The 22,307-nt window shown below is 54.2% G+C and overlaps 1 protein-coding gene across 1 annotated transcript in view; it reads left to right on the forward strand.

The window, feature by feature from the left end:
* The window catches only part of OTOG (otogelin), a gene marked incomplete at both ends in the record, with an annotated part of 85,671 nt that overhangs the window by 47,812 nt on the left and 15,552 nt on the right, over window positions 1-22,307 (forward strand). The window contains 12 exons of the mRNA XM_082629378.1: window positions 496-652; window positions 3,430-3,456; window positions 5,967-6,134; window positions 10,383-10,661; window positions 12,651-12,768; window positions 13,511-13,590; window positions 14,075-15,879; window positions 16,710-16,878; window positions 17,169-17,314; window positions 17,874-17,963; window positions 19,497-19,680; window positions 22,063-22,283. Of these exons, the coding sequence (XP_082485504.1) occupies window positions 496-652; window positions 3,430-3,456; window positions 5,967-6,134; window positions 10,383-10,661; window positions 12,651-12,768; window positions 13,511-13,590; window positions 14,075-15,879; window positions 16,710-16,878; window positions 17,169-17,314; window positions 17,874-17,963; window positions 19,497-19,680; window positions 22,063-22,283 (3,444 nt within the window). The remainder of the gene's footprint in view (window positions 1-495; window positions 653-3,429; window positions 3,457-5,966; window positions 6,135-10,382; window positions 10,662-12,650; window positions 12,769-13,510; window positions 13,591-14,074; window positions 15,880-16,709; window positions 16,879-17,168; window positions 17,315-17,873; window positions 17,964-19,496; window positions 19,681-22,062; window positions 22,284-22,307) is intronic.

Consider the following 22,307-nt stretch of genomic DNA (forward strand, 5'->3'; position numbering starts at 1 on the left):
GTGCCCTTTTCAAGCCTATCTCAATCTGGCTCTTCCTTCCAATCAGGAAGTTCTTCTGAATGGTGAACGCAGACCCCTCATGCTGTGGCATCAGCCCTCAGTGGAAACAGAGGAGAGCTGGTGCTCAGCTCTGCATGGCCCCCACCAGGGCCTCGAAGGCTGCCGTCAGATGGGCTTTGGCTGTCTCTGGCCCTGGCTGGGGGTTCACACCCCACGTCTGTTTCTCAGCCACACCCTAAGCCCCTGGATCCAACAGCCTAGGCCCGAGGAAGGAGAAAGCTTAGTTCTCAAAAGCAGGATCTACCTGGGTCATGGAGTTAACGTTTCCCTCTCAGCTGCCTGCCTTTCTGCCCTCACCCCACATGGGCAGCTCGCCCCATCCTGTGGTCCCTTTACGTTTATGCTGCTCCCTGAGGCTGAGTGGCATCAGCCCAGAAGCTGAAAGGCTAACATTCAGGGTCTGTCCTCTGACATCTGACTTCTGACCTCCTCTAGGTCGATGTCACTTGGTTTTACTCAAACTGCCTGACAGACACGTGTGGGTGCAGCCGGGGCGGTGACTGTGAGTGCTTCTGTGCCAGCGTGTCTGCCTATGCCCACCAGTGCTGCCAGCATGGGGTGGCCGTCGATTGGAGGACCCCGCGCCTTTGCCGTGAGTGTCCAGACCAGTCATCCGAAGGGGAGAGTGGGGCCCCTTCTGTGGGCAGGCCTGTGGGGTCCCATCACTCTGGCTGTGCTTATCATTCATTGAATTCTTATAACTACCCTGTGAAGTAGGACTGTTTATTCCTGTTTTACAGTTGGAGAAATGGGCTAGAAAAAGATTAAGTAACATGCCCAAGGTCACACAGGTTGATGGAGGAGCCAGGGCTTATCTCCATTGCAGATGGTCTGGCTGCAAACCCATGCTCTTAACCACTTTACCAGAGGAGTCAGGAGCTCTGGGTCTGGAACCCAGAGCTGCCATTTGCAAGCTGTGTGACCTCAAACAAGTCTCCCAACCTCTCTGGGGCTCCATTTTCTCATCTGAAAAATAGGAATAGACCTGTCCCACCAGGTTTATTGTGAGGGTTAAACGAGAGAGTGGATGTGAAAGCCCTTTGTCAGGTGAGACTCATGGGGCCCATCAGAGGCACCACAAGATAGCAGTTTTTCTGGAGCACTGGTGGTCTGCAAATGCTTTTGGCCGCACACTCCTATCAAGTAAACACATTTTGAGCGCACATAACATGCATACATATATACACACACACACACACACACATGGATGCACGTACGCATACATGAACTATTAGCACTGGAAATGTATGGCACAAAACAGATACAAAAGTACATATTTAAAAGATGAAATAAAATTCATAGAACTTTAAATGGTTAATTAATTGATTATTATTTGTTTCTGCATACCAAAGATCTCCCTGGTGCAAGACGCCTCACTTTGTGGTGCAGTGGTTATTATACAGGGGCCACACTCCCTGGGGCCACACTGTCTGGGTTCAGACTCCAGTTCCACCAGGCAGGGTGACCTGAGGCATGTTCCTTATACTCTGACTAGTAATTGAGGGTTAAGAGAACTGTACCTTCCTTGCAGGGAGCTGTGAGATTTACATGAGAAAATGCAGGTAAAGCACTTGGCACAGTGCTTGTGCTAGAGCCGAGGTTGCTGTCATTTTTCGTGGGGACATGGGTGCTGGCACGAGAGCCCCAGGTAGGATGACCTCAGGAAGAAGATGGAGCAGAATCTGCCTTTGGCTTCCTTTTTCTTTGCCCATTTTACCGTGAGCCTCTTCTGTCACAGAAGCCTTGGGTCCTCATGCAGTCTGCTTCTCCTTCTACTTCTCTGATAAAAATCCTTCAGGAAGGAGAAGGGAACACACGTTTACTGAGAATCTACTGTGTGCCGGGCCCTGTGCCTTCTGTGCATTAGCTCACTTAATATTCAGGCCTAGGGTGAAGCAAGTGAGGCCAGTTCCTGGAGCACAAGATTTAAGGGGGTACCAAAAAAGGCAATATTTTAAGGCAATATTAAAAAAAAATCAAAACGAATGCAAAAACATCTCTGATGAACAAAATATCAATTTTAAGTAACGACAGCCTCAATATTATTGATTTTTCCTTTTGCCTCAGGCTCCAGTATGGCTCAGCAAGGTGCTGTCCCTGATCTTGTCTATTTAAAATTTTGATATTTTGTTCATCATGGATATCTTGCATTAATTTTGCAATTAAAAAATTGTATTAAAACTTACATATCCTGATTACTGAGATTTTTGAGGTCCCCTTAAATTTTGCACCTGAGGTGAGCACTTGCCTTACCCCAGTCCAGGCCTCACAAGTCTATGGGGCAGATACTAGTGGTAGTCCCCGTCCTACAGAGGAGGGCACTAAATTTCAGAGAGGTTGAGAAACTTGTCTAAGTATGCACAGCTGATGAGTGAGAGAGATGGGATTTCAGTCCAGGTTTGCAGGTCTCTAGAGAGCTGGCTCTTGACGACTTCTCTGGGCGACCTCCCATTAACCTGATACACACTTGAAATCAGTTACGTGGAGATCTTTTAATTTTCGAGTTCAATCTTCTGAGTCCACAAGTGAGGAAAAGCACATACTTACCCATAGCCACATGGTGGGTCAGTCTACTGATTCCTGGTGCTGTTTCCAGAGGGCAATGCCAAATGCAAAGGAATAGTGTTCATCATGGGGCTTGGGGGTGTGGGGTGGAGTTGGTGGCTGTCTTCAGACCATGCCTGTGAGTGAGGGAGACCCCTCCTCAGCCTTTGTCCCAGACCTACTCGGTCAACTGGCTTCTCATGGTCTTGCTCCTGACTTCAGGTGCCCCCTGCAAAGTCCCCAGCTTATCCCAGCGGACTAAGGAATCCGTGGCCTACGTGCCAGGGGAACAAGCTGTGGTGCTGTGTTGCGCCACTAGGGGGCGTATGGAGCACATACTTGGAGGAGCTTATCAAAACCTGATGGAGATTGCACCCAGAGGCCTGAAAAAGGCTTGGATTCTGGAGGCCCTGGGTCCCTTCCTACTCAAGGCTGTTGAAAGACCGACTTCTATCTTGTGCTTGCATTCCTCCAGGACCTTCCACAACATTTCCGATTGGAGCTTCCATTCCTTGGTTCAATTCTTGCCCTTTGAGGTCACACAAAACATACCCTTCTGTCCCAGCATTCATTCATTCATTCATTTGGTACATGCCGAATGCCTACTCTGGGCCAGGCTTTGAGCTTTGTGTTAGGGGCACAGAGAGGGAGCCATTGTATTTCCTACCCCTTAAGATATCTGGATGTAATGACCATGTCTGAATCTTGGCGTTTGGGAGACAGGCCAGGTCCAGCCCTTGGGGAAGGAGAGAGAGCTGGGATGGGGCTTTGGCCCTGCACATCTGTTCCAGGCTTCTCAAGAAGTCTCTGTTCTCTCTCTTTCAGCATATGACTGTGACTTCTTTAACAAAGGTAAGCTCATCCTCCCCAGGTGGAGCCTTGAAAGCTGGGGCACTGCCATCCCTGCCCTGGGGCCACAATAGCAGCAGCCATCCTGAGGCCCTGCTGGCCCTGGAGGAGCAGGAAGACTCTGTCATGCAGACAGAGCCCTGACAGTGCAGGGCCCAGGGATGCCCCGGAACTCTGTCTCCAGCAGCTCCTGCAGCCTCTGTCCAGAGCCCAGGCCAGGCTAGCTTCCCGGGGATGTGCTCATGCGGGGCAGCTTCACCAGGAAGTGAAAACCCCAGTTGCACCAACGTGCTGCCCCATAGCTTTCATAATCTAGCTCATCAGGCCCACAGGACATTGTCTTGGGTTTCCTGAAGTTTTGAGTTGGCAAAGGCAAATGCAAACTGCTCCTCCTTTGCTGGGGCGAAACTTACAGTCTGGCACAGCCTGTCAGATTCATCTTTAAGTTTAGCCAGTGTTGCAGGGCACCAGGATATGCTCCAACTTCTGCATGAGCCAGGTCATGACTAAAGACCCCAGGGAGGTTAATGACCAGTGTTAGAATCCATGAGTCAATTTAATCACTGGGGTTGGGTGGGATTGGAGGGCTGCCCAGGAGTAGTTTTCAGCGCTGATCTTTGTGCGGTGGGGCCAGGTTGGCAGAATTAGATACTCCTCAAGTCCTTGGTGCCATTCACCTTTGACTTCTCAGGTCCCCTCTGCCCCCGCTTCCAGGCACCATCTTGCCGGGAGCAGGCCTGTACAGGTAAAGGCCCAAGGCTCCGTCCTCAAATAACTGCATTATCAGATTTGGTTTGAGAAACGTCCTCTGGTGAGAGTATAGTGGGTGAAATAGTGGGGGGACCGACTAGAGAGACAAGGGTGCCAGTTAGGGGGTCCGTGAGATGAGGGCTGCACCAGGGTACAACATGATCATTCACAGTGCCTGCAGTCCCACCAAACTGCTAGCCTCAAGGGGCTCCTGATGGCCCAAACCTTTAACCCCTGAAGGCAGGAATCTGCAATGGGAGGATTGCAGTCCCTGCACAGGCGGGGTCTGTCTGACACCAGGCAAGACATTTCAGCAAGACAGCTCTGAGCAGAGTTTTCTCCCTTCTGTGGCATTTTGGGTGGCAGTAACTGGCAAAGGACAAGCTGTTTCTAGCATCCTGCACCCGCCCACCCACCCACCCACCCATTCTTACTCTGCTCTTCTACCAACATTTTCTTTGGTCCAGGCCTTTGCCGGGTGCTGGGGATTCACCAGTTAATGAGACCTGTCCCAGTGGCTCTCTGGAGCCGGCCCACCCTGGCTTTCTAGAACCCACTGTGTGTTCTTCACTCCACATTCAATCGGTAGTTTGAAGTTACCACTGGTGGGAGTATTTATTCATGGAAATCAGCAAACATTACCAAATGGGGTTTTGTTTGCTTGTTCATTTTGTGAGAGCTGATGCTTAAGCCAGCACAACACTGCCTGTGTCCTGTCTGGTAGGGAAGACAGATGTGGACCCCCGATCGAGACCCTCCTCATAAGAGCTGTGACCAGCATGAGCCATGCTCCGAGACCGTTGGAGCACAGGGGAGGGAGGACGCTTGCGTGTGGTGGGAGAGGGTGCCGGGAGAGCTTCACCAAGAAGGTGACATTTGAGCTGGGCCCCAGAGATTGAGGAGGCGTTGGCCCCGGGCACAGAACGGCAAGGGGGGGGCTGTGCTGAGTGGGTGGGACAGTGCGAGTGAGACAGGAGGTAGGACACCACACAGCTCTTACAAGGAAGAGCGAGAGAAATTCAGTGTGGCAGGGGCCGGGGTTGGGGCGTGAAGGGCCCCTGAATCAAGCTGGGCTCTTGGAGTCTATCCTGAGGACAAAGGGGAGCCACTGAGGAGTCGCCGAAGGGAGTGTGGCTAGGAGGGTGACTGGAGGGCGGGCCACACCAGAGGCTGGGAGGTCAGTTATGAGGCTGTTGCAGTGGTCTAGGAAACCCATGCCCCTGTCCAGCTTACTGACAACCGACCACCTCAGGAACCCAAGAGACGCAGAGGTGACACGTGTTTGAAATAAATAGATAAACACTAATGCTGAGCCCAAGCCTTCCTGGCCTTTACCCTTCAGACCTCAGATGGGTAGAGACCAGGTCTGGCATCTTCTCCCAGAGGCGACTCTGAATAGCACAGCAGCTGGTATGGTAGAGTCTTAGGCAGGGGGAAAGGCCCATGGAGAGACGTTTGGGGGACCCAGATGCCCCCCAGGGGTGGCCCAGATGCCCCCAGGGGTGGCTTGTTTCCAGGCTTCCTGTGAAGCGATTTAGGTGCTGTGCAGAGGGTCAGTTCCCATCAGGGGCTGGCAGCCTGGGGCTCCCATCCCTTCCTTTTCATGGAAATCAAGGTCCCCGGGGCCTGGGGTGAAGGACGTGACCAAGGGGAGCTCTTTAGCATCCTCTCTCCTCCCGCTTCTGGCAGGGCTGGGCAGGTAGTGATGGGAGGCGGGCAAAGTCCCAGGGCAGCAGAGCTATGACTGGGCCCCCTCTCTCCAGCACTAGGTAAGGGCCCCTACCAGCTGGCCAGCTTGGCAGCCAGTGGTGCCCTGGTGGCCATGAAGGTGGCAGGCGGTGCCATAGTCCTAGTGAGAGCAGAGGATGTGGCGCCGGGGGACATTGTGAACTTCCTGCTGACGGCTGCCCTGTACAAGGCCAAGGCCCACGGTAAGGCCCACCCTCTGGCCCCACTCCAGCACTTGGTGGAGGGAAGCAGGTGCTGGAGGAGGGGAGGATGCTATGACCCTAAGCCAGCTATAGTAGCTGGAGAAATGTGGGGCTCCAACAGTCACCCCTTTCCCAGTTGAGACAGGGTTCTGGGTCAGCCTCTTAGCCTCTTTCAAGAAACACCTTCTATGTTCTTCTTGAAAAAACCAGCGAGGCCAAGGTCCAGATGTACCTTTGGACCTTGCTTCACACAGCAGCTGTATTCCAGAAAAGCTGGGCGGCAATAACTACTACTTCCCATCCCTCCCCCTAAATTTCCTTCTTATTCTCCCTCTTCCTACCCCCCTCCCCACTTCCGCTCTCTATTTTTAAGACTAGATAGACTGTAAATACCAGAGGGGAACTGGCTGATATATTAACTCCATTGGGACCTTCTCCTGTGAATGGAGGAGTGGGCTCTTGATTTGCTCAGGTTATGGTCCTGAGTTCTGGGCTGGTGGGTTACACAGACTGAGGCACACCTGGAACCAGCCAGCCTCCTGGGTCTCAGACTGCCAGCAGACCTACAGGGCTTAGCTGTAGTGGGCACCATCTTCTCTTCAGAGTTCAGTAGTGCCTGAGGGGTGGCAGGACCTTGCCCGGTGGGGAGTGACCGCCAGTGGTGTTTGTGTTGGGTGCTGGGCCAGCCAAGGCCTCAGTTCACCAGTGCTAGGAAGCCTTCTCTTCTGTGGCCATTTGTGTGTGTCCCAGTGTGTGGTCACTGTGATCGCTGATCAGGGTTTCTTCCTGCAAATCCTGTTGGTCCCACTAGTCAGTATCTCCCTAATCACAGGGATGGTCCATGAAGCCAGTCCCAGCATCGACCGTAATCTTGAACCAGCACACATCTCAGAGAGTTCATTCCAACCTAAGAATTTAAGTTCTCAGATTCTCAGGTCTGTGGTTTATCTAGTTATGAGGATCGTCCTCTCTTTCTCTCTCTCTCTTCCTCCCCTCCTCCTCCCCTTCCTCTCTCTTTGCCTCCCTCTCTTTCACTGAGCCCTGTTCCCATGCCAGGCACCAAGCTGGGCACTGGGGAATCAGTGGCATCAGAGACACGACCCCTGCCCACCAGAAGTCCACAGTCCCATCCAGGGGAAAGACATGTCAAAGACGTGTGGGAAGGAGGAGCCCCTAACTCAGTCCTGGGGAGTCAGGAGAGGCTTCTTAGAATAAGTGTTGTCCCTTGAAGGGTTGAAAGGAGCCAGGAAGGGACTTGTAAGCCAAGCTCAGGAGGTGGATCTTTATCCTGAGGGCAGTGGGGAGCCATGGAAGGGCTTTAAGGAGGGGAGGGACACCCCAGGCACAGCTAAGGGGATGTCCATGGTGGGGTGAGCCGGGGGTACAGTAGGAGGTGCCAGGAGGAATCACGTCACTGCACGAGGAAACCTGGGAGTGAGGAGCCAGGGACTGGGCCACAGGAGGGCCAGGAGCATCCCCACTGCCCCAAAGGGGAACACTTCCTCCCTAGACGTTCCTGACCCCCAGATCTGTGTGGTCCTGCTTGAAGAAGGAAGGGTGTCTTATAACCTTCTAGATGTAATGGACCGTCTGCTTAGTGGGAATTTTCTGTTCTCCATTCAGTATTTTAGCCCAGTAAGTAAGGTCTAGTCTAGAGGGGGAGTTGATTTTCCAGTGGTTTTATGGCATGTTAAGCAAACCCTAGAGTAGCCTGGCCCTGGAGAATGTCACTGTGGATGGGATGCCCAGAGGCTGTGAAGGCCAGCCTCCATCTCAGACCTGGGTCTCCTGGGCAGCTGGGGGCAGGGCCCAGTGAGGACCCAGGCTCCCACTCCCACCCCATCCTGTGTTCCTTCCCTGTGGTGTGCCCAGAGTACTGGACAGCAGAAGAGAACATACCTTCCAGGTAAGATTTGGGGTGGCTACGTGGGGGAGGTGTCCCTTGAATTTGGCCTTGAAGGATGCGTAAGATTGTGATGGGAAGAAATGGAGAGCAGAAGATGTCACAGAGAAGAGGATTCAGCAGTCATTTAGGCCTGAGCCTCTCACTCTCATGGTCTTGATGTCCTATAGGATGTACTAAAGGGACACAAGCCGCAACCTGGTACATCTCCCTGGAGTATCAATTTTACTTAAACATTTTTGGAGGAGGTTACTGATTTATTATTAATAATATCTCACTCTTCTGTAGCACCTGCTGTGTGCTGGGCACTGTTCTAAGTGCTTCATATATAATAACTCATTTAACCCTCACAACAATCTTAGGAGGTAGGTGCTATTATTTTCCCAATTTACAGATGTGAGAACTGAGGCCCCGAGAGGTTAGGTAACTTACCCAAGGGGACATCACTTGCAAGTGACAGCAACTAGGCTGTCACTTTTGGCAGCCTCCTCCCAAACAGAGATATTAAAAGAGAAATAAAATTTAGAAAATGGAAGGTGAAAAATCATTTGATTATTTAAGGTAAAACACAAGACTTTGTACAGTCAGTCCTCTGTATCCACGGTTCCACATCTACGAATTCAACCAGTCGCGGGTGGAATTTCACGTGGAAACCTACGAATACGGATGGATGACTGTACTGGGCCATTTCACGTAAAGGACTTGAGCATCCTTGGATTTTGGTACCGGGGGATGTACCGAGGAACAACTGTACCTCTAGGTCTGGCTTTCAGCCTCTCCCCAGTTAGGAGGACTTCAGGACAAATGGTTGAGAACCTTGATTTAGGCCAACTCCAGTCTTCACAAACGAGAAAGCCGAGACCCAGAGAGGGGAAGTGAGTTGCCTGAGGTCACCCAGCGAGGGACTCAGCACTCTACCCACCTGGGCTGCCCCATGCCCACTCCTGGATCCCATCCCTGGGGCTGACTGCACAGTGGTTAAGAGCCTGGGCTCCAATCCTGCCTCCTTTTTCCACCGTGTGACTCTAGGCCTCACCTCCCTCATCTGTAAAATGGGGATGACAATGTCATCACCTTCTAACCTGTTACAGAATTTGCTTGTTCATTATGTTTACTCCCCACCCACCACCCGCTACTTGAGTGTCAGCTCCATGAGGACAGGGGTTTTGTCGTTTTGTCCCCTATTGTGTCCCCAGTGCCTGGAACAATGCCTGGCACCTGGTGGGGGCCTCAGTAATATTAGCAGCTGAATGAATGAATTCGCCACCTCACAGGGCTCTCTTGGAATTTAATAAAAGCAGCTGGTAGAGAGCTTGCTTAGCATTGTGCCTGGCACAGAGTTAAGTCCTGATCAATAGCAGTTGTTGTTGACATTAATAATTAATTCTTCCCCCAGTTAATAATTAATTCTTCCCCCAGTTACCTCATTTCTTCTCACAGCTGCTCAGGGAGGTCTAACAGGAACTCTGTGCAATATCTCCTGGGGCCACGGGGTGCAGTGGTGATGGGGGGAGGGGGAGACACACCAGGCCCTGTGCTGGGCCTTTCACACACCGTTTGTCCCTCACATCCTGGAGGCGTGAATTCACTTGCCCACAGCACAGCCAGCCATGGCGGGCCAGGACTCCAGACACCTGCTTGTGCATTTGGGCCCTGACCCTGCAGGGCTCTGTGGTGGGGGGCAGGGGAGATCCACCCAGCAGCGTGGAGATAGGAGAGAGGACAGCGGGGCCCAGCTCTTAGGCCTCTGGAAAGGCCCCTTCCCACCTCTGGAGCAGTTTCCCTGCCGTGGGTTGGGCTCAGCCTCAGGTCCCCCAGCTCTGACCCTCTGGGATTCTGTGAGGAGCGGGGCCAAGAAAACTGACAAATCAGCAAACCCCAGCTTGTCTAGTACGTCCCATAGAACAGAACACCAGGACAGCCGTTTCTGTCTGTCCTACTCACTGCTGTATCCCTGGCCTCTAGACCAGCACATGGTACACGGAGGGGCCTCAAAGATGTTTGCAGGAGGGAGGGAAGGTGGAGAGAGGGAAAGAAGGAGGAAGAAAGGAAGGAGGGAACGGAAGGAAGGAGAGACGGGGGGAGGGAGGAGGGGATAGTTCAGTCACCTCCCCAAGGCTCTGCAGTTGGGGCTTTAACCCCCCACCTTCCCTCCCTCGGGTAGAGGTGGTGTGTGCCGAGGGGCAGCCAGCAGGCAGAGGTGGGTGGGCTGAGGGGAGGTGGGCAGGCTTGGAGGAGCAGGGCCCAGGCCTGAGTCGCTGAGACTGCAGACGGTGCCTGGGTGTCTGCCCCCTCCCTGCATCCGGACCTCTCTCTGCTGACCTCACCCTCGTGGCTCTTTGCAGACCCAGATGTGATATCCTTGGAGGCAGCGGACAGACCCAACTTCTTCCTCCACGTCATGGCCAACGGGTCTCTGGAGCTGGCCAAGTGGCAGGCCAGCGATGCCTTCCACCACCATGCCTCCTTCTCGCTGCACCGGGAGACGTGGCGTGCGGGCCTGGTAGCCCTGGAGTCCCTGGCGGAGCCCGGGGCCTTCCTTTACGTGTTGGGCCCAGTGCTGGCCCTCCGGCTGTACGAGCACACGGAGGCCTTCCGCCGGGGCACACTGTTCCGGCTTCTGAGTAGGTGTCCACCCTGCATCGCCCTCAGCTCCTCCGCCCCTGACTCAGCTTCCCTCCCACCTCATCCTTCCAGTTGCCCCCAAGAGACGAGATCCTCACTCTCCTGGCACAGGGAAGCCACATGGGTGCCACCCCTGAGATGGGAGGGGGCCCGGCCTCCTTGTTCGTGGCCTAGGGAGCCTTGGGCATTGTGACTTGGGGCCCATCCAGCTTCCTGGGTCCTGCCTACTCCCACAGGCCATTTACAAGGTCTAAAAATAGGGCGGCCTTTGTGGAAGAGAGAAAAGTGATCATTGTGGCCGCAGCTTGCACAGCCCGCAGGCTCAGATTTCTTGCTGATGGGGGCACATGCCTGCCCTGTGAGCTCAAAGACGGCCCAGTGGGGCAGAGCCTGAGGAGCCTGAGGGGGCCCCTGGCCCCCATGAGAGGCCCAAGAATCTGGGCGGTGATGGGGCAGCTTCGTGCCCTTTCCAGCTGAGACCAATGGATTCCAGGGCTTTGCCATCTCCCTGCCAGGTGGGTCAGCCCCAAAAGTAATTGTCCTCTGCCTAAACCCTGGAGACAGTGATCACAATTTCCTTACTGCTCCAGGCTGGCCTCTCTGTCCTGCACGTGCACACGTATGTTTGTGCCTGTGAGGGCACCTGTGCTGTAGGAATGGATCCATTTATATGTACACATGTGTAAATATGGCCCCAGTCAGCCTTTCATTTATCATCCCCCACCCCTCCCAGCCCAGGGCTGGGCCAGCTCACTCTCACATTCAGTGGTCACCTATCAAGTCCACCAGTGAACCCCACCCAGGACAGATTCATCACTGGCTATGATGGCGGGACCTGTGTCCCTTGCTGGAAGACACCCAGGCTCTGAAGGCAGACAGCCTTGGGTTCGAATCCTGACCCCGGTCCTTGGCACTTGGAGGAGCCCCAGCCCCCCTCTCCCTGACCCTGTTTCTTCATCTGTGCAATGGGGATATTTGCCTCAGAAGGTTGTGGTGAGGATTGACTGCATCTCCTGGGCTTTGCCCTGGCCTGGTTTATAGTAGGTGCTCCCCAGATGTAAGTTCCTAGTTCTGGTCTCAAGGATCTTCTAAAAGCAGGCTTCTTCACAGTCAGCAGCAGTTTGGGGACTGGGGATGGGGCTTCGTAAGGATGGGGCTGCCCGGGTGGGATTGCTCCCTGCAGCCTGCTGGTGAGCTTGCCCACACCTCCCAGCTCAGGCCATGGTTTCAGAGACTGATCACTCGTGCCAACGTGGTCTGGGGTCTTGTCTGCCTCGAAGCACCCCACGGGCTCCAGACTTTCCCTGAGGATCCTTCATTTGTCAAGGCACTGGCCACAAGTCCTTTTCTGAGGACATCTCCTTTGGGAAAGTTTAATATTCCCAGCATCTTCTGTGCTCAGTTTCCTCATCTGTAAACTGGGGATAATAAGAGTGCTACTTCATAGAATTATTGTGAGGATTAATGAGTCAATACTTGTGAAATGTTGAGTGTAGTGCTTGGTGTTAAGAGTTGGCTGTTGTTGGTATTATTATTGTTAGCTACCAAGGTCTAAGGGGGCAAGCCTGGCCACCAAGGTCCTAGAAGGTCAGGGTGACAAGGCAGCCTTATTGAAAGATCAGGGGTCCAGCCTCTTCTTTGGCCACCTCTCAGAGCCCAACTCCAACTGCCCATTCCATAGTCCCACCCCACCCCCAGTCCTCAGCCCCTCCACCAAGTTCCCAGAGTCCCGACCCAAAGATCCCCCAGCCACCGACCTCAACTCTCAGGAATATGGTTTCCCCTCAGGTTGGATTTGATTTGACTTGATTTGATTTTGTTTTGTTTTGTTTCATCTCATTTCAGTTTTCACTTTTCTTGCACGAGTCCATTTATCTCTTCCATGGAGCAGGGTGGGCATGGGCTGAGTTGGGATGACCTCTGTGCTCTGGCGCCTGACCAGGAGCTGGTGCCCAGTCTCACTGTCTCGGGTTGGGGCACCTTTCCAGATGCCAAGCCCTCGGGGGCTCCCTACCCCACCTGTGAGTGGCGCTACGATGCCTGTGCCAGCCCCTGCTTCCAAACCTGCCAGGACCCACGGGCAGCCAGCTGCCAGGATGTGCCCAGGTGAGGTGGCATGGAGTCAAGGTGTGTACCTCAGTGTATTTGAGCATACACCTGAGTGAGTGGGTTTATATGTAGTCTGTGGGTTTAGGCATGAGCATATACTGTGGTGTGTGTGTATTCACATGTACCTGTGTAGCTATGTTTTGTGTACTGGGTATGGGGATGTGAGTGAGCCAGAGTGAACCTGCCTGATATGGCATATGTGAATGTCGATTTGGGCACGTGTGTATAGTTGAGCCCTGTGGGTGTACAAAGGGTAGCTGGGGGTGCACAGCTGTACACAGCTGTGTATATGTACATGCGTATGAGCTGCATGTATCTGGGTGTTGGTGCAGCTGGGTGTGTGTGCATAAGGTACACTGATGTTTTGGCAGACGGTGTGGACGTATATGTATCCATGTGAATGGCTTTGAGTCCTGCAGGCGTGGAGGAGGAACGTGAGAATGCGCCTAAATGGAGACACATGTGCATGTGTGAGTGTGGGCACAAGTGTGCACATAACCAGACTTTGTTCGTGTTTTCCTCTCAGTCTGAGGGCAGGAGTGTGCAGCATGCATGTTTGGGTATGTGTGCTCCTGTACATGCTGTCTCCACGGAGGTTCATGTGAGTGTGTACATGAGATGCACACACACACACACACGTGTGTCATGAGAAAGGATGAGGTCTGTGCTCCATCCAGGTGAAAGGCGGTGGCCCTCCTGGTGCTCCAGACCGCTGACTGGCACCCTGCTCTGTCCTCAGGGTGGAAGGCTGTGTGCCTGTGTGCCCCACCCCCAGGGTCCTGGATGAAGTCACACAGAGATGCGTCTACTTGGAGGACTGTGAGTGGCCTGGACTTCTCATCCCTCCTTGGACCTGTACATCCCCCGGGTCTCATTGACCAGTCATGCTCACCAGAGCCCCCAGGTCCCTGGTGAAACAGGGTCAGCCTAGGGGCCTCTGGAAGGAGAGCACTCTAGAGCAGGCAGGGGCCTCATCTGGTCCATTCCCCCCAGTTCACAGAAAAATGAGGCCCATGTGGGGAAGGGACTGGCTTGGGTCACGTGTTGAGAATGCGGCCAGACTTAGACCTGAGGTCTCTGGGCTCTGGGCTCAGGGTTTGAGGTGTGGGACAGGGTCCAGACCTGCTAACACCACGTGACAGAGTCCCTGGGTTGGTCAGGCAGCCTGACTGGCCGTCAGAAGCTGCCTACCCCCCTCACCAAGGGTGCCAGCCCAGGAGCCCCACATCACAGCCCTGCCCAGTGATGACCCCTGGGGCAGCAGTGGCCCCACTGGCTGAGCCTCTTCTCTGGTCTGCCCCAGGTGTGGAGCCTATGGTTTTGGTTCCCACGGAGGCCTTTGGCAACGAGACCCTGCCTCCCGGTCAAGAGCTGCCCACCCCCAGTGACGAGGAGCTGCAGTCTCCACAGGAAGCTCCCGGGGCCCCATCCCACAGGCCATCACCCACGCCAGCTGTCCCGCTCACCACGGCCCTGAACCCACCCATGACAGCCACTGAGGGGCCAGCTCTGTCTCCAGGCCCCACCCAGGCCACTCAGAAGCAGCCACCGGGGGTCACTGCATCTAACGTCCCCGAGCACCCCACAGAGGCCCCGGCCAGCACGGGAGTGACCGCCAGCCACCTGGCCACCCCCCGTGTCCCAGAGCCCTCATCCCTTCCCCTTTCACAGCAGATGCCCACATCAGGCATGGGGTCGGGTGCCATGGAGACGACCAGGGTGACTGTGATCTTTGCAGGGAGCGTCAACATCACAGTCTCCTCCCTGTCACCCCCTGCACCTCGCTTCCCTCTTGTGACCAAAGCCGTGACGGTCCTAGGCCTTGGCTCCTTGCCTGTTAAGACGACACCCCTCCAGCCCTCCCCGAGCCTGGAGTTGCCCGCAAGTCCCTCCTCCAGGCCTGTGGCTTCCCCTGCAGTGACCTCCAGGCCTCCCACTTCCTCAGGATCCCACGAGGCTTTGCCGACACCTGCAATAACGGAGGTCGTGACGGGGACAGGGATCCCCCAGCCCGTACAGTCCCAGAGCATTTCCAGTCCCAGCAGCCCCCCAGCTGAGGCTAGAACAGCCGCAGAACAGATTCCTGCCAGTCCCCTGGTGACTGAGATGGTGGAGACAGCGCCATCCACAGAGAAGGTCCACCCTGGGCCCAGCCAGGCCACGGGCACACCAGCATCCCCACTGCCGAGCCCATTCCCCACGGCCCCGCCCCGCCCCGCTTCGCATGCCACCGCAGCCACCAGGCCTCCCGCGCTGCCCTCGGGGCCTGCAGCTGCCGCCAGCCTGTCCACGGTCGCTCGTGGGCTGGGGGCCACACCCTTCACATCTCTGGAGTCAACTCGGCAGCCCCAGCTCCTCTCTGGTCTGCCTCCCGACACCAGCCTGCCCCTGGCCAAGGTGGGCACGTCCGCCCCCGTGGCCACGCCCGGCCCCAGCGTCTCTGCCATCCCCCCTCCACTGCAGCAACAGGCCGCATCTCCCACTGTGGCCACGACTCTGCCTGCTCGGACACTCAGCCCCGCACTGCCTCTCACCCCGGCTGTCCTGGCCCAGGTGCACCCGCCCAGTCATTTGGTCCCTCAGGCAACAAGCACAGCTCCAGACCTGCTTCTGGGGGCCACGCTGCCAGCCTCTGGGGTCGTGGCTGTGGCTCTGGCTGGGGGGGCGGCCTCCACAGTATCTGCTGGCCCACGAAAGAGCACCACGGAGAAGATGGCCATCCTGTCCAAGCAAGTGTCTCAGCCCACCTGGATATATGGCTCTGCCCAGGGGGGCCCCACAGAGCTCACGCCTGCTGTGGCCCACACTGCTGCTACCTTGGTGACGGAAGCTGAGGGCCCCTGGGCTGGCACAGTACCACTGGTGCCCACGTCCCACCCGCTGAGCAGAGTCTCAGCCAGGACGGCCTCCCGAGAGAGCTCGCTGGTTCTGCTCCCCCAGCTGGCTGAGTCCCATGGCACCTCGGCAGGACCTCAGCCCCAAGCAGAGCCGGAGGGAGAGGCTACCACCGAGCAGTCTGGGCGCTCGGCTCCAGCCCAGAGCATCTCGGCAGTTTCGGCCGAGGCCTTGGCCACCACCACTGAAGCCAGTACACCTGCCGCCTGTGTCGTGAGTGACTTGTCAGGGTTCTACCCCTGTACGTGAACCCTCCATGCCTTCCCTCCTCCTGTACCCCGGGGCTTGGACACCATCGTGCTCTCATGTCCTCAAGGTCGGCGGCAGCTTCTCCTTAGCCAGCTTCCAGGCTGCCAGATGGCCGTTTAGTCACCATCCTGACCCCTGCCCCAAGCTCCTGGAGCCTGCAAATTCTCCAGGCCCCTCTGGGCCTCTGATGCCATAGCACATCCCTCCATGCCCCACCTGGGACCCAGGGGCCCATTGGATGGCTTGGTGTGACAGCATGGTGTGCTGTTGTGTGCATTGCATGTATGTGTGTACCCATATGGGACTGTGTGTGAACTCGTTTGTGTGTACGTGTATGGGGCTCCATGTGAACGCTCATCTGTCTGTGTGTGTGTTCTTGTGCATATGATGTGTGGTGTTCCAAGATGGTATATGTCTATACGTTTGTAAGAAAAGAGATAAACTGTGTGTGCGTGCGTGCCCTTGGGTTTCTACGAGTCTGAGCCAGCGGGCCTGCATACCTATGTACCTAGAACTCTCTGCAGGGCCAGGTGGATGTGCAGACTCTCTGGGACTCAATCCCCCGACCCCAGTCTCACTCTTAGCCCAGCCCTAGGCCCCTGATGGTGTGTTGGGTGGGTGGAGGGAGGGTGAAGGCACCGTTCCCTTGTCGTTGTACCTCAGGGTGCCCTACCTGCCAGAACCTACGGGGTAAGGATCTGTGCCCTTACGGCTTGGGGGTAGGTGGGGCAGGGGAATGAGTGACCATGGTCCCAAGGGGATCGCTCAGGCTGTTCCTCCACCCTGTTCCCCAGCCAATCGCCGAGCAGGACTGCGTCCGCCACATCTGCCTGGAGGGCCAACTGATCCGAGTGAACCAGTCCCAGCACTGTCCCCAGGGCACTGCACCCCCTAGCTGTGGGGTCCTGGGCCTCGCAGTGAGGGTGGGCGGTGACCGCTGCTGCCCCTTCTGGGAGTGTGCCTGTGAGTCGTGGGGTCCGCGGGCACCTCCCATGTCTTTCTCGTACCCCGAACCCGGCACAATCTCTGCCCCTCACCTGTGTGCTTTCCAGCCTCAGGGTAACCCTGACATGAACCCCCTGTGGGACCTCTGAGCCCTGACCTGGCAGATTTCCTACCCTTGTGACCTCTGATCTCTGTGTGACCGTCCAGCCCCCCAAGGCCTCTGGATCACGCAGGAGAAGGCCTCATGTTCCTGGGTGGCCTTGGCCCCAGGGGCATCTGTTTATTCTTCCCGTCCCTGCCCTCCCCAGGCCGGTGCTCAATCTTCCCTGATCTGAGCTTTGTCACCTTCGACGGGAGCTACGTAGCCCTGTTCAAGGAGGCCATCTACATCCTCAGCCAGAGCCCCGATGAAATGGTCACTGTCCACGTCCTCGACTGCAAAAGTGCCAACCTGGTGACTGTCCCCGGCTTCCCTTCCTGCTGGGGCCTTGGGACCTGACTAGGTTTGGAGGGGAGACTGAGCCGTGCGTTGGGTTTTGAGGGTTATCAGAGGCGAGGACAGATGAAGAGGCCCCTGCAGCAGCTCCGTCTGTCTCAGTCATGGGGCTCTTCTGGAACCAGCGCCTGGGGAAAGAGTGAGTGGAGCGCCACCTCCTGGCCCTTCCTGGGGCCTGCACCGTTCCCAGCTGCCTAGGCCCCTGTGAGCGGCACTGAAATGCAGAGGAGCTGGGATGCCACGCCTAGGATATGGCCTGTGGTCAAGGGTGCTGGCTGCGGGGAACCGCCTACTAGGATGCTCCCATGAGCCAGGTGAAAGGAGGCAGCTTTCTGGGGGGCTTGCAGGAGGTCAGGTGGAAGCAGAATGTTCTGTGGGACTCTGTGCACCATCTGCACAGCCCCAGTGGGTGCCCCTAGCATACTGAGGCAAGGTTGGGTTGTGGGGGGAAGAGTTGCTCCCCAGGAGGAGGCGGCAGCAGGGCTCCAGGTGGATGAGGGCTGGGTTCTCTCTGCAGGGGCACCTGAACTGGCCGCCATTCTGCCTGGTGATGCTGAATGTGACTCACCTGACCCATCAGGTCACCATTGACCGCTTCAGCCGGAAGGTGAGTGCATCAAAGAGCAAGCCCCCAGGGAAAGGCAGCAGTCAGGCGAGGGGCGGAGCATCAGGGGAGGAGGGGCTTTGAGGCTTACTCACAACTGGGAGTCAGGGTAGGGAGGGATCCTCTAAAAGAAAAATAATGCAAAATTAGGTATATTTGGAGGTGATTTTAATTAGAATATTTGTGGCCACTCTTAACGTCAGGGGAGGAAGTGTACCAGGAGGAATATTGCGACCGAAAAGAAGTTAAATGGCAAGAGACAGTAGCCTTAAATGATTGTGGTTAAAATATCTCACTTCTGCAATGTTTACCAAAATATAAGGCCATGTGAACACACGAAGCTGCATCGGCTTCACATCAAGCCCACCTCTGTCAAGGAGGCTGGTGCCCAACGACAACCCACCCTCTGTGGGGTACCCACCCCGAGGGTTCTGCCTTAGCTCTTCCCAGTCGGGGGGTGAGTAGGGCTGACTCGCCTCCTCCTCAGGTCCCAAAGTGTCGGCTCTCCCCGCCTGTTCCTGAGCTCAGACCTGCAGCCTTGTTACTAGAATCTGCTCTTGAACATTGAACACAAGGGCCACACCGTGTGAGACTCCCAGGAACAAGGCTTAGGGCAGTGGGTTTTCCATGAGATGGAGGCTTAAGCATAAAAATCCCTGGGCTTCATCCCAGGTGCTCCAGCATTGTGGAGCCCATGGCCCTGTCTGTACAGCTCGGAAGGCTAGGTTGAGAGAGCCAGGGACTTGCCCAAGGTCAAAGTTTTCCGACTACTGGGCTAGGGCTCCCTCTATTCAACACAGTAGTTTATGCACTGGATAATTTGCAAAGTGATTAATAAAACAGTCATTCTTGGGTAGGAGGGTATAAAGTCATTATAAATATTTTAAAATCCTAATATTTTCATCTCCCATTTCCACATAGTAAAACTAATAATCCATAATACATACAAATTTAACCTTGTCTGTAAGTAGCAGGGGTTGTAGCTTTGAGTTTAAAGTATTGCATATTTAACAAACATTGCTTGAGCCCCCAGTTCATGTCAGGCCCAAAGGCAGGTGCTGGGGATTCAAAGGTGAGTGAGACACAGTTTTTGCCCTTAAGAAACTCACAGCCCATGGAGGGCCTTGATGAGGGAACAAATCTGTCTTAAAGGCCAGCACAGAGCTGGGGAGACCCCAGAGAAGGGGTACCCAACCCATCGGCTGGGAATTTAGGGTCAGTCTCCCAGAAGAAACGATCTGAGCAGAATCAGGAAAAAAGAGAGTGATTAGAAGGGCTCAGGATTTTTTGGACATGTAGATGTCGCCTGCCTCCAGCTGTTGCATTTCTTGTTTCATTGTTTTGTGCTCGTAACATGTTTTGAGAACTTTTCCGTGCCACCTTGCACTGTGTCTTGGTTGCGTGTGCCTGAAACAGAGCCTGCCATGTAGCAGGTGCTCAATAACTGCTAGTTGGATAAATGGATGGATGGAGGGAGGGATGGACGGACGGACAGGCAGACAAGCTGTGCTCACATTGAACACCCTCCCCCACAAGGTGTTTGTGGACTTGCAGCCTGTGTGGCCCCCTGTGAGCAGGTACGGGTTCAGAATTGAGGACACAGGCCACATGTATGTGATCCGGACGCCATCACACATCCAGATCCAGTGGCTCCACAGCTCAGGACTCATGATCCTGGAGACCAGCAAAGCCAGCAAGGCCCAGGGCCGTGGCCTCTGCGGTGAGGTGGGACCCAGCTGGGGGGGAGGGGGATGCTTCCTGGGTCCACCTCTGCCCCCAGACACAGGTTCCCCTGGAACAGGGAAAGCTGGGACAGAGTGCCGGGCCAGAGGTGGGACCAGCAGAGCTGCCAGGGCAGAGACCTAATGTCTTGTGTTCTAGGGCTGAAGCTGCCAGCAGGGAGATGACGCAGGGCTCTGGCCTTGGCCAGTTGTCACTTCAGCCGAGATTGTCAGCTTCGCTGGTTGCTTCCTAACACCAGATAATCTTCCCTGTCTGCCTATGCCTGGGCACTTCACAAAACACTTCTACACTCTGATCTCACTTATTCCAGGTCATCCATACAATAGCCCTGAGGGATGGCCATTGAACTAAAGAAGAAAGGGGGCTCAGAGAGGTTAAGTGGCTTGCCTAAGATCACACAGCAGAGCTGCCACAACACAGAACTAGTACTCTTCAGGCTGCAGCATGGTTGCAGAGAGCATGCCCTAAGGGCCTGGATGTATTTTGATAAGAACAAGGGGTACAGGAGGAGTCTAAGTGTGGACTGCCGCTCCTTGCAGGTGCAGAAGGTTGTGGGCCCCCATAAGGTGCTCCGTGACAAACTGTTGTGATGATGATGATGGGTGACATAGGAATACTTACACACACATACTTGCATGCCCTCCATCTGTAAATCTGCACCCATTTTATTCATTCACACTCATGCCTCTGTGTTCAAAATGCCTTTTACACATGAGCTAACAAGTGTGAGCCTGCTCCCTGCTCATTCTTTCATTCGTGCAACACATAAACACATATTTACCATGTACCAGTCACTAGAGACAGAACAGTAGGCAAAAAAGACAAAATGTGTCTTATGAAGCTTCCATTCTTACTGGCACAAACTTCTCTCCTCACACACACACACACACACACACACACACATCACCATCACCACCTCCTCCGCTATCCCTTTCACACCATTTTTTCCTTCTACTATTTGTGCCTGATGCAGAGCGCTGTGGTCAGCCTCTGGCAGGCCAGCTTCTCCCTAGGATGCCTTTGTGACACCCTTCAGTGACTCAATGCCAAGACCAAAAATCTGACCATTGGGACTGTTGACAAAAATCTGAGGATTTTGTAGTACATCCTGCTTTATATTCACAAAATTGGTGACTGGAGGTGTCAGAGAGGAAGTCAGCAAATTTATTTCTATTTTATCCAGACTAACATTGGTATCTTGGGCACCTGCTAGGCAACTTGGGGGAATATTGAGAGAGTGAGACTATAAGGGAAAATGAATCTTTGTACTCAGAGAGCAAAACAGACCTGCAAACTGAACCTGTTACACAGAATCGGGACAGTCATGGACGGTGCATCTGAGGGGCCCGTGAAGGAAGGACTTCTGAGAAAGTGTTTCAGACAGAAGGAGCAGCATAAGCAAAGTCAAGGGCAGGGAAGTGTGTGTTTGGAGCCTAGAGTATGAGAGATGAAGCTGGAGGTTAAGGTCAGGTTAGAAGCTGTGACAGATAAACTTCAGCCCTGCCCCCGTCTCAGTGCCTTAACACAATAGAAGTTTATTCCTTGCACACATAAATTCCCAAATGGAGATTCCTTCCATCCTGTGGCTCTGCCATTTTCAACACAAGCTTCCAACTGCATAGAAGGGAAAAGAGCCGGGCAGGTTTTACGGATCCAACCTGGAAGTGGTGCCCATAACCTTCACTCATGTTCCATTGGCGGGGACTTACCACATGGTCTCACCAACCACAGGAGAGCCTGGGAGAAATAGGCTAGTGGACTGCCCAGGAAGGGGAGGAAACAGGTGTTATAATTAGCTAGCAATCTCTGCTAAAGCAGATTTTTTGGAGTAACTTTTAATTTTGATATAACGTTAAACTTGGAAGTTGCAAAAATAGTATAAGGAACTCCTATGTACTTTTGACCCAGATTTACCAAGTGTTCACATTTTGCCTATTTGCTTCTCTTTCTCTCTTTCTCCATATATATATATATATATATATATATATGCGTGTATATATTATATATATACATACATATGCGTGTATATCATTTATATATGTATATATGCCTTTTTATATATTCACTTTTCTATGCATATGCCTTTTACATAAGTGCATTTTTTCTGAACCATTTGAAAATATGTTTGAGACATTGTGTTCCTTTATCCTTAGATACTTCGGTGTGTATTTCCTAAACAAAGACAGTTTCTTACACAGTGCATTTCTTAGCTTCTCTGTACCTTATTTCTCTCATCTATAAAGTGGGGATAACAGTGATACCAGCCTCAAAGAATTATTGTGAGGAATATTCAGTGTGACAGCTGGGGACCTGGGAGGGGTGATTATTATGGCCACTGGGGTGATTCTGCCCCTTTCAGGTATCTGTGATGGGGACGCAGCCAATGACCTCACCCTGGAGGATGGCTCTGTGGTGGGTGAGGCCGAGGACCCTGCTCCCTTTCTGGACAGCTGGCAGGTGCCCAGCTCCCTGACCTCGGTGGGCCAGACCCGCTTCCGCCCGGACAGCTGTGCCACGGCCGACTGCTCTCCCTGCCTTCGCATGGTGTCCAACCACACATTCAGCGTCTGCAACCGCTTTGTAGGTGTCACCTGGGTCCAGCGT

The sequence above is a fragment of the Mesoplodon mirus genome, assembly GCF_964341445.2.
Source record: "Mesoplodon mirus genome assembly, chromosome: 7".
Taxonomy (NCBI): Eukaryota; Metazoa; Chordata; class Mammalia; order Artiodactyla; family Ziphiidae; genus Mesoplodon; species Mesoplodon mirus.